At 34.1% G+C, this 12,618-nt stretch overlaps 1 protein-coding gene across 1 annotated transcript in view; it reads right to left on the bottom strand.

The window, feature by feature from the left end:
- LOC135962522 (DNA fragmentation factor subunit alpha-like) overlaps positions 1–6,233 on the bottom strand; it is a 91,081-nt gene extending 84,848 nt beyond the window's left edge. The window contains exon 1 of the mRNA XM_065514497.1: positions 6,082–6,233. Coding sequence (XP_065370569.1) covers positions 6,082–6,111 — 30 coding nt within the window. The 5' untranslated portion in view covers positions 6,112–6,233. The remainder of the gene's footprint in view (positions 1–6,081) is intronic.
- Positions 6,234–12,618: the final 6,385 nt, after the last annotated feature.

Here is a 12,618-nt window from a genome sequence, read left to right as displayed (position 1 = left end):
TAAACATTTCCATTTCTAGAGCAAATACATTGTTTACACCAGTAAAATTTGTGTATTTTAAAAGGACTTTCAATTAGAAAGTTTATTTGACATTAAATTAGGTAAAATTGTGATCAGAGCTGGACATATTTAATTGTTTACATTTTGTAAATAATGTAAACAATATAATTTTTAAAGGAAATACATGATTTACTTGAGTAAAATTTGTGTATTATAAAAGAATTTTCAATTACAAAGTTTATTTTACATCAAATTAGGTAAAAATTACATCAGGGCTGGAAATGATAAATTGTTTACATTTTGTATATAATGCAGAAATTTTATTTCTAAAGGAAAACGTGGTTTAATGCATTGTAAATAATATTTACTTGTTTACAGGGTGTAAAATTTTTAAAACTCATCAAATATTTTATTTTGAACTTTTCCAAAACTGTTATGTTAGTTTCTTTTTCAATTGTTTACATTTTGTAAATAAAATAATAATAGTTTTTCTATTATTTTATAGAAAAACTATTATTATTTTGTGTTTACATAGTGTAAATTATTTTTTACAAAAAATACCTCCTCTACCCAACCCATTCACAATAGTTTTATATTTCAAATTAATTTATTTAGCATACTTTTTTGGATAACTTCATTTGCAGCAGAACATACGTACAATATACATGTATTTAACCGAGTATTTATTATTGTGTCTATGTGTGCTTTTAAGTGTTTTTTTATTGTTGTTTTCTGTTTTAATAGCTGGGTTTAACCCCAACTACAAGAGAACTGCATGAAACACAAATATATAAAGTTTTATTTTAAACAACTATGGCATACTTTTAGGGTTTATTTTTGCAGTTAATAAGTATGAGTTTAAAATAAGAAGAATAATTGCGAAAACTATAAGTAAACTGTTAATAAAAGTTGAAAATTAAAATAAATTCAAGAGAAAATATAAAGTGTTATCGATTAATAAGAAAAAAAAATAATATAAATGTGAATAAATTAATCATTTTATAAATAAAAACAAAAATTCTTTAGAAATTAGAGATGAAAATGTGTTTAACATAAAAAAAACTTTAGCAGAGTCCAACTATAATATATTTGATGTCGATTGTTTGTATGAAAATCAAGTAAAACATAAAAGTGGCTATAACTTTGTAAATATTGGTCTAAATTGATAAAGGACGATCATCTGTGATCACTTATATTTTTAACCACAATCGATTTTTTATATGAAAACCACGTAAAACATAAAAGTGGCTATAACTTGGTAAATATTGGTCCAAATGAAAAAAGGACGATCATCTGTGATCACTTATATTTTTAACCAAAAATCTATTTTTGATATGAAAGCCAAGTATATAACTTGGTAAATACTGGTCCAAAAAGGACGATCATCTGTGATCACTTATATTTTTAACCAAAAATCGATTTTTTATATGAAAATCAAGTAAAACTTAAAAGTGGCTATAACTTGGTATATATTGGTCTAAATTTGAAAAGGACGATCATCTGTGATCACTTGTATTTCTAACCAAAAATCGATTTTTTATATGAAAATCAAGTAAAACATAAAAGTGGCATAACTCGGTAAATAGTGGTCCAAATTGAAAAAGGACGATCATCTGTGATCACTTGTATTTCTAACCAAAAATCGATTTTTTAAAATCAAGTAAAACATAAAAGTGGCTATAAAAAGGACGATCATCTGTGATCACTTATATCTTCAACCAAAAATCGATTTTTTATATGAAAATTAAGTAAAACATAAAAGTGGTTATAACTTGGTAAATAGTGGTAAAAATGCATAGTGATTAAGATTTTGAAATTCAGCCCAAATTGAATTAATTAATTCGAAGCTCTGTTTTATTTAGCTTTTATTATTAAATTTTGGGTAAATATATAGAAAGAATATTTGCTATGAATATTTATTTATTTTTGTTTGCTTTACAACAATTTTAATTGAATTCCAATTTATTTAAAATACAATTAGTCAATTCACAAGGTCTCTTATCAGTCATATTGTCATAATGTCCTAATATATCACGACCCGGCAGCTCGGCTTAACCGACTCTTAGGCTTTCGGCGCAGGTCTCTGCTGGTTGGTTACGATAACACAATAAACATAGCATACAGAGTAGTATTATTTTAGGACATTTTTTGCTTGAAAAACAATAAAAACCATTGTGAAATATTAGGACATTATGACAATATGACATGATAAGAGACCTTGTGAATTGACCAAATATTTAACAATGTTCTATAGTTGTTAATACTAAAATGTTATAACATTTGTTGGACCATTTGTTTGCCTTTCATTAATTACAAAACAAAACTTGTATTCTAAATACATATTTTTCAATTTAGCAAAATATACAAAGTGAATTTTTAATTTCCTTCAGAAGAAAATACACGGACAAACCTGAAAAAAAGCATCTCTGTAAAACAACCCACAGTGGGTTGGAATGTAAGAAAGATGGTTAAAAATCTGAATCTTGTGCCTGATGTCACAAATGATTGGCTTTTTTTGCCACAACTGCACAAGAAACTCGTTCATCAGCCATCATAGTCTTCCAGTACAGATGTTTCAGCATTTCATTACACACCAGTTTTTTTTATTTTAAATTTTACCTATATTTTTCGCTCGTTCTTTAGCTTCTAAGTTCTTTAACGCATTGCGATCTGGAACTTTCTGAACTTTATACTACTTCAACCCAGAATTAGCCTTGGCTCTGCTTACAAAAGAAAAGAGCATTTAACTTTTCTGCTTTTCTGATAGAAGTGTTCGGTGCTCTTCGAAAGAGTTGTTTGCCTTTTTTTGCCTTAACAATATCAGTTAGAACTTTTTTCTTAGGTTAGGTTCTATGGGCAGCGTCAAGCAGCTCACTTGGGTCCATTCATAACTGATTCCATTATCATACCCAAGATGTAAACAGGATAATTATACTTCTTCCGTTGTTTCCAAGATGAATCAACCAGATTCTCTGATGAAGAAGTGTATGCGTCTTAAATACATCCCTGATAACTCATCTAAACACGAGAGAAATTCGATTTCAAGGATATGTTCCCTCAAGTTTGTCAGAGTCGGGCATAGACAAGCTTCGTTCGTCCTCTTCTTCGTTTTAACAGCTTCTACAGTAATCTTTAAACCAGGCGCAGATCCAGGTCAACCATTTGGGGGGGGGGTTAATTAAAATTTGTTATATATTTTTCTTTTTGTTCCTTTAAAAAACTTGTTTTTGTAGACTGATCCTTAGATTTAATAAAAATGGAAAACTGGGACACTGAAAAAAGAATCTGGATTATCCACCGCTATCACGCATTAGAGTCTGTAGTTTTGGTTCAAAGAGAATAAAGACGCAAGTTTGGCGGCGATCCTCCGATTAGATGAACCATTATGAGACTAGTGAATAATTTTGCAGAGCATGGGACAGTCGCTAGAAGACCATATAATCGAAACCCTTCCGTTGGAACAGAGGAAACTATTGCTGCCGTAATTTCTGCCATACAAACCAACACCAGCGTTTCAACAAGGAGATTATCTGCTCAAATGGGTGTCTGTATTGCAGACAATAATGCATGAGGATTTGAACTTATTTCCCTACAAAATTCAAATGGCTAATAAACTTAATACAGCAGACTTGCCGATTCGCTTGGAATTTTGCCAGAAGATGCTTGAAAAGGTGGAAAAAGACGAGAACTTGCTGAGACGAGAACTTTCATGTCTGCTGAGGCTAATTTCGATCTGAATGGCAGCGTAAATAGTGGTTGCAACCCAGAAATACTGCATGAGAGGGAATTGCATCCAAAACGTTCAAAGCTTCAAAGAGCAGGGCGGGAATCTAAGTTGCTTTATAACAAGTCTCGGTTATCGCTACGGCTTCATTTTTAACATTGCATATTTATAATCGCGACAGTTTATGAAAAACGGCTTCTATTTTTGCGACTTTTATTTTACGAGGAATTCTCCGCCATTTGGTATATTAACCGTTTTCGATGATTGTGACCTTCAATTTTGTCGCTTATTCGTGTCTCTTAATATGGAAAAAGTTCAACATATTTTAAAGCCAACGATTTCTCAAAAATTAGAGATTTTAAAAAAACTATTCAATTTCGGTGAATTACAAGTTACACAAGTCTTCGGTTTACCGCATTATAAAGCAAGAAAATTCATTAAAAAAAAGTTGGTACGTACAACAGAAAGTGACCGTGACAAACGTTGCATTTGGAAGAATTCTGAGTACCCAAGAATGGAAAAAATGCTGGTAGTGATCTGTAAAACAGATTTTATGATCAAAAGGCAGTCATTTGTATTCCAAATTTTATCAAAACAAAATTATTCAATGCCAGTGAAGGATTGCGTTGATGAACATGGGTTGACTTTTCACCAATTCTATAATGCCGACGAAACCGGTTTATATTATAGGATGCTTCCAAGTCACGCTCTTGTTACATGTTTTCCGGAAGAAAAATATGTAAAGAGCGAATACTTTTTTCCCCTGCGATTGGCACAGACAAACTGAAATTGTTGGTTGTTGGAAAATCGAAAAACCCACGCGCCTTTTTATACCCTGCACCACCATAGTGGGGAGGGTATAATGCGTTTGTGCAAAGGTTTGTAATGCCCAAAAATATTAGTCTAACACTCACCTTAAAGTATACCGATCGACTTAGAATCACTTTCTGAGTCGATTAAACGATGTCCGTCCGTCCGTCTGGCTGTCAATGTAAACCTTGTGCGCAGAGTACAGGTCGCAATTTTGAAGATATTTCGATCAAATTTGGTACATATTATTTTTTCGGCCCAATGACCAAGCCTATTGAAACTGGCTGAAATCGGTCCATTATTTCACCCAGCCCCCATACAAATGTCCTTCCGAAATTGGACTTTATCGGTCATAAATGTTTAATTTATAAATGTATCTCCACAAATTGCGCTGCAAATAAGTTTTATATATACAAAATTCATGTCACCAAATTTTGTTACAATCGGTCCATAATTAGTCATAGCTCCCATATAGACCCGCTTCCGAATATCACTTTAACGTTCATAAATCGCTTAAAAATGTTGTTATACTCACAAAATTCTACATAGTAAACTTTCATATAGACATAAATCACACGACCTAATTTCATGGTGATCGGTCCATAATTGGTCATAGCCCCCATATAACCCCACTTCCGAAAATCACTCAAAAATATAAATTATTGACATTTTAAAAGAAAAATTGTTTTTGCTCTTTTACTTAGTGTAGGGTATTATATGGTCGGGCTTGACCGACCATACTTTCTTTCTTGTTTATATATGTATATAGATAAATTGAAATCTGTTCATAATTATTTGTACAAGTAACTAGCTGCACAAAGTTTTCCTAACCAGAGGTGGTGGACTTTGATCTCACCCTGTAGTTTAACAGAGTGGTCACAAAATATATTTTTCTGAAAGCCTATGTCCTCCTCTACGATTTGTTCATACATAATTTAGCAAACGGACCACTAGCTTAAAATATTTAGATTTATTAACACTCGTTTACAATCTACCCACAGTGCACAGTGCAACGTGTGAGGGAACGTACTTAATAATGAAGCTTGTTAAATGTTATTTTTGCATAATTCTCTTGAATTCCACACTAACATACAAAGAGAATTTATGATTTAATAGCAAGCAAACAAACAAAAAAAACAACACAAAGCAATGAAAACAAAAATACTCTTAAATAAATTATGAGTATGTATAAAAAAAATCAACAACAACAATAATAAACAATATGTAAAGAAATGTATGTAGAAATGTATATAGCAGAGTATGTATATATGTAAATGACAGCCAGCCAGTTAAACAAACTGACAAACAGGCTGTTATATACAACAACAACAATTTTTTTGTTTTTAGTTCACCCAGTTTCTGACATATTTAACTTCACATACTGAGTAAATTTGCAACAATAACAACCATTAAAAAAGAAAAATCCTAGAGACGCCCAAAATTTAAAACAAACTAGAGTTATTATTTTTTTTTTATAAAAGTTTTAAATTTAAAATTAAATAAAATTACATTACAAGGTTTTTTAAAAAAAAAAATAGTCGACTTACTTTAAAAGGCTTTTTGTTGTCAGCTTCCATTTTGTTGTTGTTGTTGTGGCTGCTGATTTTGCTGGCTGTTATTTTGCTAAACACTTTTAAACTTTACACCCAAAAAATAATCAAAAAAAACTCTTTTTAGAGAAGCTACAAAAAGTCTCTGTTTAGTTTTTAGAAAAGTTCTTTATTTTGTTTTTTGTTATTTTTTTCTTTAATCTCTTATTTAATTGTTGTTTATTTTTAGCTTCTTGTTTTCTATTCTTTTGTTTATTATTTATTAAACAAGTACTTTTTATTGTTGTTGTTGTATATATGATTTTTTTCCTTTGTTTAAGTTGCGTTTTTTGCTTTGTGTATGCTTTTCTTTCTTTTATCACTTTTATTTAGCACAACTTAAGCGAGCACCGGTTGTACTTTAAATGAGCTCCAAAGCATGCATGTGCTTGTTATTTAAAACCCCGTATTATAACAGTGTGCATGTTATATGGTTGTTGTTGTATCAATGTTTTGTTTACATTCTCTCTCTCTCTCTGAGTGTGTTTTCTACATTCTCTGTTATTTTCTTTGGTTAAAATACAAGTTTATGTGTTTGTTTATCACTGCAACTGTTAGCTACAACATTACAGTAATTTAGGTTAAGTTTACATACTGATGCTGTTACTTTAACTAAGCTTAAATGTTAACCCTAACATTGCACGTCATTTATTTATGCTGCTGCTGTTATAAAGATGTCATATTTTCTGTAACATTTTATTTTTTAAATTTAAAACTGTAAAACTAATGTCTGGTAGTAAAGGCTGGTGTTAAATACTATAAATGTTATTTTTTCTATTCTATTTTAAACAAATGTAACGTCATAGTAGAAAATAAAATGATTTAAAGAGGTAAATCAAATGGGTTGCCAGTTGTGTAAGAACACAAAGATGCAAAAAGAATGTAGATAAGGAGTGAAATCGAAAAAATCTTAATAACATAACATAAATGTTAATAAAAAAGAAACCAATAAACCTTTTGATTTTGATTTTTTTTATATGATTGAAGATATTGTTACGAAATTGTATAACGATTTTAACGGCTGATTTAAAGTTGCATAATGCTTTCAAATAGCAGTGCCTCTCAAACTGTAACATATCTGTGGGCATTATTAACATTAAATAAAAGCTTTGAGTTGATCATTAATCGTAAGTATGGCAACGCTGAATGTTTGCTGCGACTCGTATATTCGAATTCGAATATACATGCTTTAACAGTTAAAGAACAATCTAGAGTGCAGATGGCAGTGTTATAAATAGTGGCACAGGTTGCAGTCGTTAGTTAGTTTATCAGAGACGTTATTCGAATAAACATCAACTGAGTGCCTTAAAGTGTGCTGTATTTTTCAAGTGAATTCGTGTACACTATAAAGTGTGTCTGTATTTCCGCGAATTTATAAACGTGTAAAAAAAAACTGAGTGACTATTTAATTCTGTTGTTGTACATTTTAAATAAATACAGAGTTGTTACAATTTGCAAACTACTAAACGGCTTTTATTTGCAATAAAAATAAATCCGGTTTATTTAAAGGAAATAAACCAACGTTTTGAAAAGGTTAAAACGTAACAATATTATTACAATTTACAAAAAATATTATTTTTATAGTTCCAATCAATAGTGATGAATTTATGAACCTTTTCCGGAAACAATTCCATAAAGGTTTTCATAGTGCTTTCTGTCACTTTGTTCGAACAGGTAGTCCATCTCCGTTTAAAATCCACCACAGTTTTGGATACCTTTTTTGTGCTCTTCAATTCAGTTTTAACAAGATCCCAATATCTCTCCACTGGCCTTAGCTCCAGGCAGTTTGAAGGATTTACCTCTCTTAGTACAAATCAGGCCAAAAATAAGTGGGCACATTAAGAAATCTTATGAATGGAAGCCTCCTCTTTTGTCAACATTCCTTGATGGAAATTTCGGTATTTATAGAGACCTTTGTAAGAATGGCTTTTCATACCAAGAACTTTTTGGAAAAATTTTCTGCTTTTGGGTCCTAAACTTTTCTAAAACATTGCCAAATCAGGCCTAAAATAATAGGGGCCCATTAAGAAATCTTATAAATGGAAGCCTCCTCTTTTGTAAACATTCCTTGATGGAAATTTCGGTATTTATAGAAACCTTTGTAAGAATTGCTTTTCATACCAAGAACTTTTTGGACAAATTTTCTGCTTTTGGGTCCTAAATTTTTCTAAAACATTCGCTCGAGCATCAGCAACATAAAGATATTGACCCGGAAGCTGCGAAAATTATTCCAGAACATGCGTTCCCTCTTTTATTATGCAGCTGTTATATTTTTTGTATAAAATTTGACTTCAATTTCCCAGCTCTATCTTTGGCCTGTAAATTTTTATCAGAGTTCATGTCAGGAACTTTTTGAGCCTTGTGCTTTTTTAAACCTGCATTAGCTTTAACTTTCGGTACCAAATAGTCCGAGTACTGAGCTAACCGGACTGCTTTGCTACCGGATGTGTTGGGAGCTCTTTTGAAAATTTTTCTTTCTATTTTTTTGCCTTTGAAAAACATCATGTGGACCATTCCTTCTATCACCAGACAAGTGCTCACGATGCTGTTTAATAACATTGGAATCAGTCACTCACAGTTCTATCGGGGACACGGATTACGGCAATGAGTAGTCCATTGCTGAAGTCCGGGACCCCGATAAAGAGGAGATGTTCAACCATTTCCTCCTGGTCTTTATCATGAAAACATCTACAGAAGTCATTATAAGGAGTGTTCAGTGTCCTAGTATGTGCAACAATTAAACCCTGTAAGCACGGCTAGCAAAATACGTTGCCGAGCCCGTGATAGCTCTGTAAGGCACATTGACCAATGATGGTGATAAACGGGCCAAATAAGTCTCGATATCGAGCAAGTTCTCAAACTAGACCATTTGAGGAGAGAAGACTCAAACAATTTGCGCTATATGAGTGATTTCCCTGTGATAGTCTGGCCAGATTTCAACAGTTCATAATAGACAGGACCCTTTTGTTCCCACCAAATACCGAGCATTATCTTAGCGCCATAGATATTTGTCTTTGGTGTCGACTAGTTGGCCGGGCTTCACATACGATCTCTTAAGTTAGGTTATAAAGGCAGCCAGTATTACCAGCTCACTTCATTCCCACGACAGCCGGTTCAACGCACCGGAATGACCCGAGTTCACTCGGCCAAGGGCTGTCAACTCAGCAACCACTGCTGCTACAACAACAATCAGCTCACTTGGGTCGATAAAGGATCAGGTAATCAAGAGGTCCTTTACCTGACGCACGAATAAACAAATCCACATTGTTAACATCCACACTCGATAGATCCGCTAGACTATGCATGAAAGCACTACCCATTGTCGTAGTCCGTGACCCCGATGAGCAGGTCAAAGACAGAGGAGATGTTCAACCGTTTCCTCCTGGTCTTTATTTTGAAAACTTCTACAGAAGTCATTATAAGGAGTGTTCAGTCTCCTAGTATGTGCACCAATTAAACCCTGTAAGCACGGCTAGCTAAATACGTTGCCGAGATCGTGATAGCTCTGTAAGGGACATTGACCTATAATGGTCATAAACGGGTCAAATAAGTCTTGATAACGAGCAATTTGTCAAACTAGACCATTTGAGCTGAGCAGACTCAAACAATTTGCGCGATATGAGTGATTTAAAGCAGGAGAGCGGTAAACCAACCAAAATATCGATCTCGTCGACTTGGAGACTTTATGCTTTTTTTGGCCAGTTCATCCGGAATAGCATTGCCAAGTACACCCGGCAACCAGAATAACTCCAGGTTGAAATGTATCGCCCACCCCAATCACAGACTTGGAACCATCAGTATAGATGACAAACGTGTCCCGCCATCGATACATAGAAGCGTCTGTCTGTAAACGATAAGGGAGTGCAGAAGTCAATGTTTGCAGGGATATTTAATAAACATCCCAGATAAGTCGCAAGGCCGGTATAACCACACCTCCATGCTCCCACACTGCTTAGCCTAACCGCCGAATTTACACCCAATTGTTTAGAGATTAGTCTCGGATTATCGTAATGCATTAATTTTTCATCACAAAATGATTTTCTTTTGTAGCGTTCAAGCAGCATTTCAGATATACAAAATCATCTTTCAATGTCTCTCGGCTTCAATTCGTATGGTACCCAATTTCCTTACTTTTGGATGAATCCTGCTTCTCGCAAACGTTTTGAAATTGCTGATTGAGTAGCTCCCAATGATTTTGCAATCTCTTGTTGAGTTTGAAAACAATCTTCATGCAGTAATGTCTCCAATTCTTGGTCTTCTAACTTTTTTGCCTGGCCTGGGCGAGCTTTGTCAATATCAAATCATTCCTCGCAATCATTATTTGTAATTCAACACAATTCCTTTATTTCCCCCCAAATTTACCCCATGCCTTATCCTTTGGCAACCCTTTATCAATAAATCATTTTACTGTTAAACTCACCAAATAAATAAGAAAAAAACCTCCTCTCCCTCCTACTTTAAAACATTCAATGAACTTACAAAATTGTCTGACAACTGTCAAGTACAATAATAATAAACAACAATCACTAAAAGAAAAACAAATACACCAACAAAACCTCTTTTATAATCATACTCACACAATCACACTCACTCTCACTGTAAACAACAATGTCAACAAACAACAATGTCTAGGGAAACCGTTACAAATGAGGTGCCACATTATTAATTTTATGCTGCCATTTTTAGTTGTTTTGCAGTTTTTACAGATATTTTTTACAACAAAATCAAGAATAACTTAAATGTGCATAAGTAATACAACAAGAAAATCAATTGAAATTGTTGGAAATTTACATTTCTAGTAAAAGTGTTTATTGGGCGGAGGGGACGGTGGGGACGGTTTGTGTTTAATATGCAAGGGGTAAAACAGTTCCTTTTGCTGTAACCTAAATTTTTATAAGTAAATACTTTTGTAAATTTAACCAAGCAGAAATATACCAAAAATATGCATGTTGTACTTAAACAAACAAAAGAAAAATAGTAGTAGTAGTTTGTATGCAGAATAAAATGTAAGGCACAGTGGAAGATTTTACAAACTATTTGTTTTAAACTTTAAATTATAGACTAGATAATAGTCTACTTAGTCTTGTCTCTGGACTCGTTTCCAGTGACTCGTATCTAGACTCGTCTCTAGTATTGTCTATATTCTCTTCTATAGTCTCGTCTATAATCTCTTCTATAGTCTCGTCTGTAATCTCATCTGTAGTCTTGCCTCTAGCCTCGACTCGACTCTAGTCTTGGCTATTGTCTCGCCTCTAGACTCGGCTCTAGTCGCGACTCTAGTATCTTCCCTAGCCTCGTCTTTTCTATGCTTAATAGTATCGTCTCTAGTCTCTTACATACTGTCGTCTCTATCCACGTTTCTAGTATCATCTATAGTCTCGTTTCTTACCTAGTCACCTCATTAGTTTAGTCTCTCCTCTAGTTTTGTATTTAATATATTCTCTAGTCCCATCTATAGTCTCGTCTCTAGTCTTGTGTCTAGCCTCGTCTCTATTCAGATCTTAAGGCTAGTCTAGCCTCTAGTCTCTAGTGTATAGTCTGGTCTCGTCTCTAGTCTCTTCTATAGTTCCATCTATAGTCTCGTCTCAGGTCTCAACTCTAATGTCTTCTATAGTCTCATTTGTAGTCTATAGTATCGTCTCCTCTTTAGTCTAGTCTCTTCTCTAGTTTCGTATTTAACATTTTCTCTATTCTCATCTCTAGACCCTCTATAGTCTCGTCTCTAGTCTTGTGTCTTGTCCATGGTCTCTATTCTCATCTCTAGGTTAGTCCCGTCTCGTCTTATTTAGTCTCGTCTTTAGTCTCGTATTTAGTCTCGTCTTTAGTCTCGTATCTAGTCTCGTCTCTAGTTTGGCTTCTAGTCTCGGCTCTAGTCTCGTCTTTAGTCTCGTCTCTAGTCTCGTCTCTAGTCTCGTCTCTACTCTCGTATCTAATCTAATCTTGTCTCTAGTATCGTCTTTAGTCTCGTCGTTAGTCTCGTATCTAGCCTTATTTCTAGTCTCGTATCTAGTCTCGTTTCTAGTCTCGTCTCTAGTCTCGATTCAAGTCTTGTCTCAAGTCTCTGCTTTAGTTTCTTAGTCTCTAGTCTCGTCTTGTCTTTAGTCTCGTCTTGTCTTTAGTCTCGTCTCGTCTCTAGTCTTGTCTCTAGTCTCGTCTCTAGTCTCGTCTCTAGTCTCGTCTCTAGTCTCGTCTCTAGTCTCGTCTCTAGTCTCGTCTCTAGTCTCGTCTCTAGTCTCGTCTCTAGTCTCGTCTCTAGTCTCGTCTCTAGTCTCGTCTCTAGTCTCGGCTCTAGTCTCGTCTCTAGTCTCGTCTCTAGTCTCGTCTCTAGTCTCTAGTCTCGTCTCTAGTCTCGTCTCTAGTCTCGTCTCTAGTCTCGTCTCTAGTCTCGTCTCTAGTCTCGTCTTGTCTTTAGTCTCGTCTCTAGTCTCGTCTCTAGTCTCGTCTCTAGTCTCGTCTCTAGTCTTGTCTCTAGTCTCGTCTCTAGTCTCGTCTCTA

This window comes from Calliphora vicina, chromosome 5 (genome assembly GCF_958450345.1).
Source record: "Calliphora vicina chromosome 5, idCalVici1.1, whole genome shotgun sequence".
Lineage (NCBI taxonomy): Eukaryota > Metazoa > Arthropoda > Insecta > Diptera > Calliphoridae > Calliphora > Calliphora vicina.
Note: the sequence above shows the minus strand (reverse complement) of the source record. Positions and strands in the feature narration are given on the sequence as shown.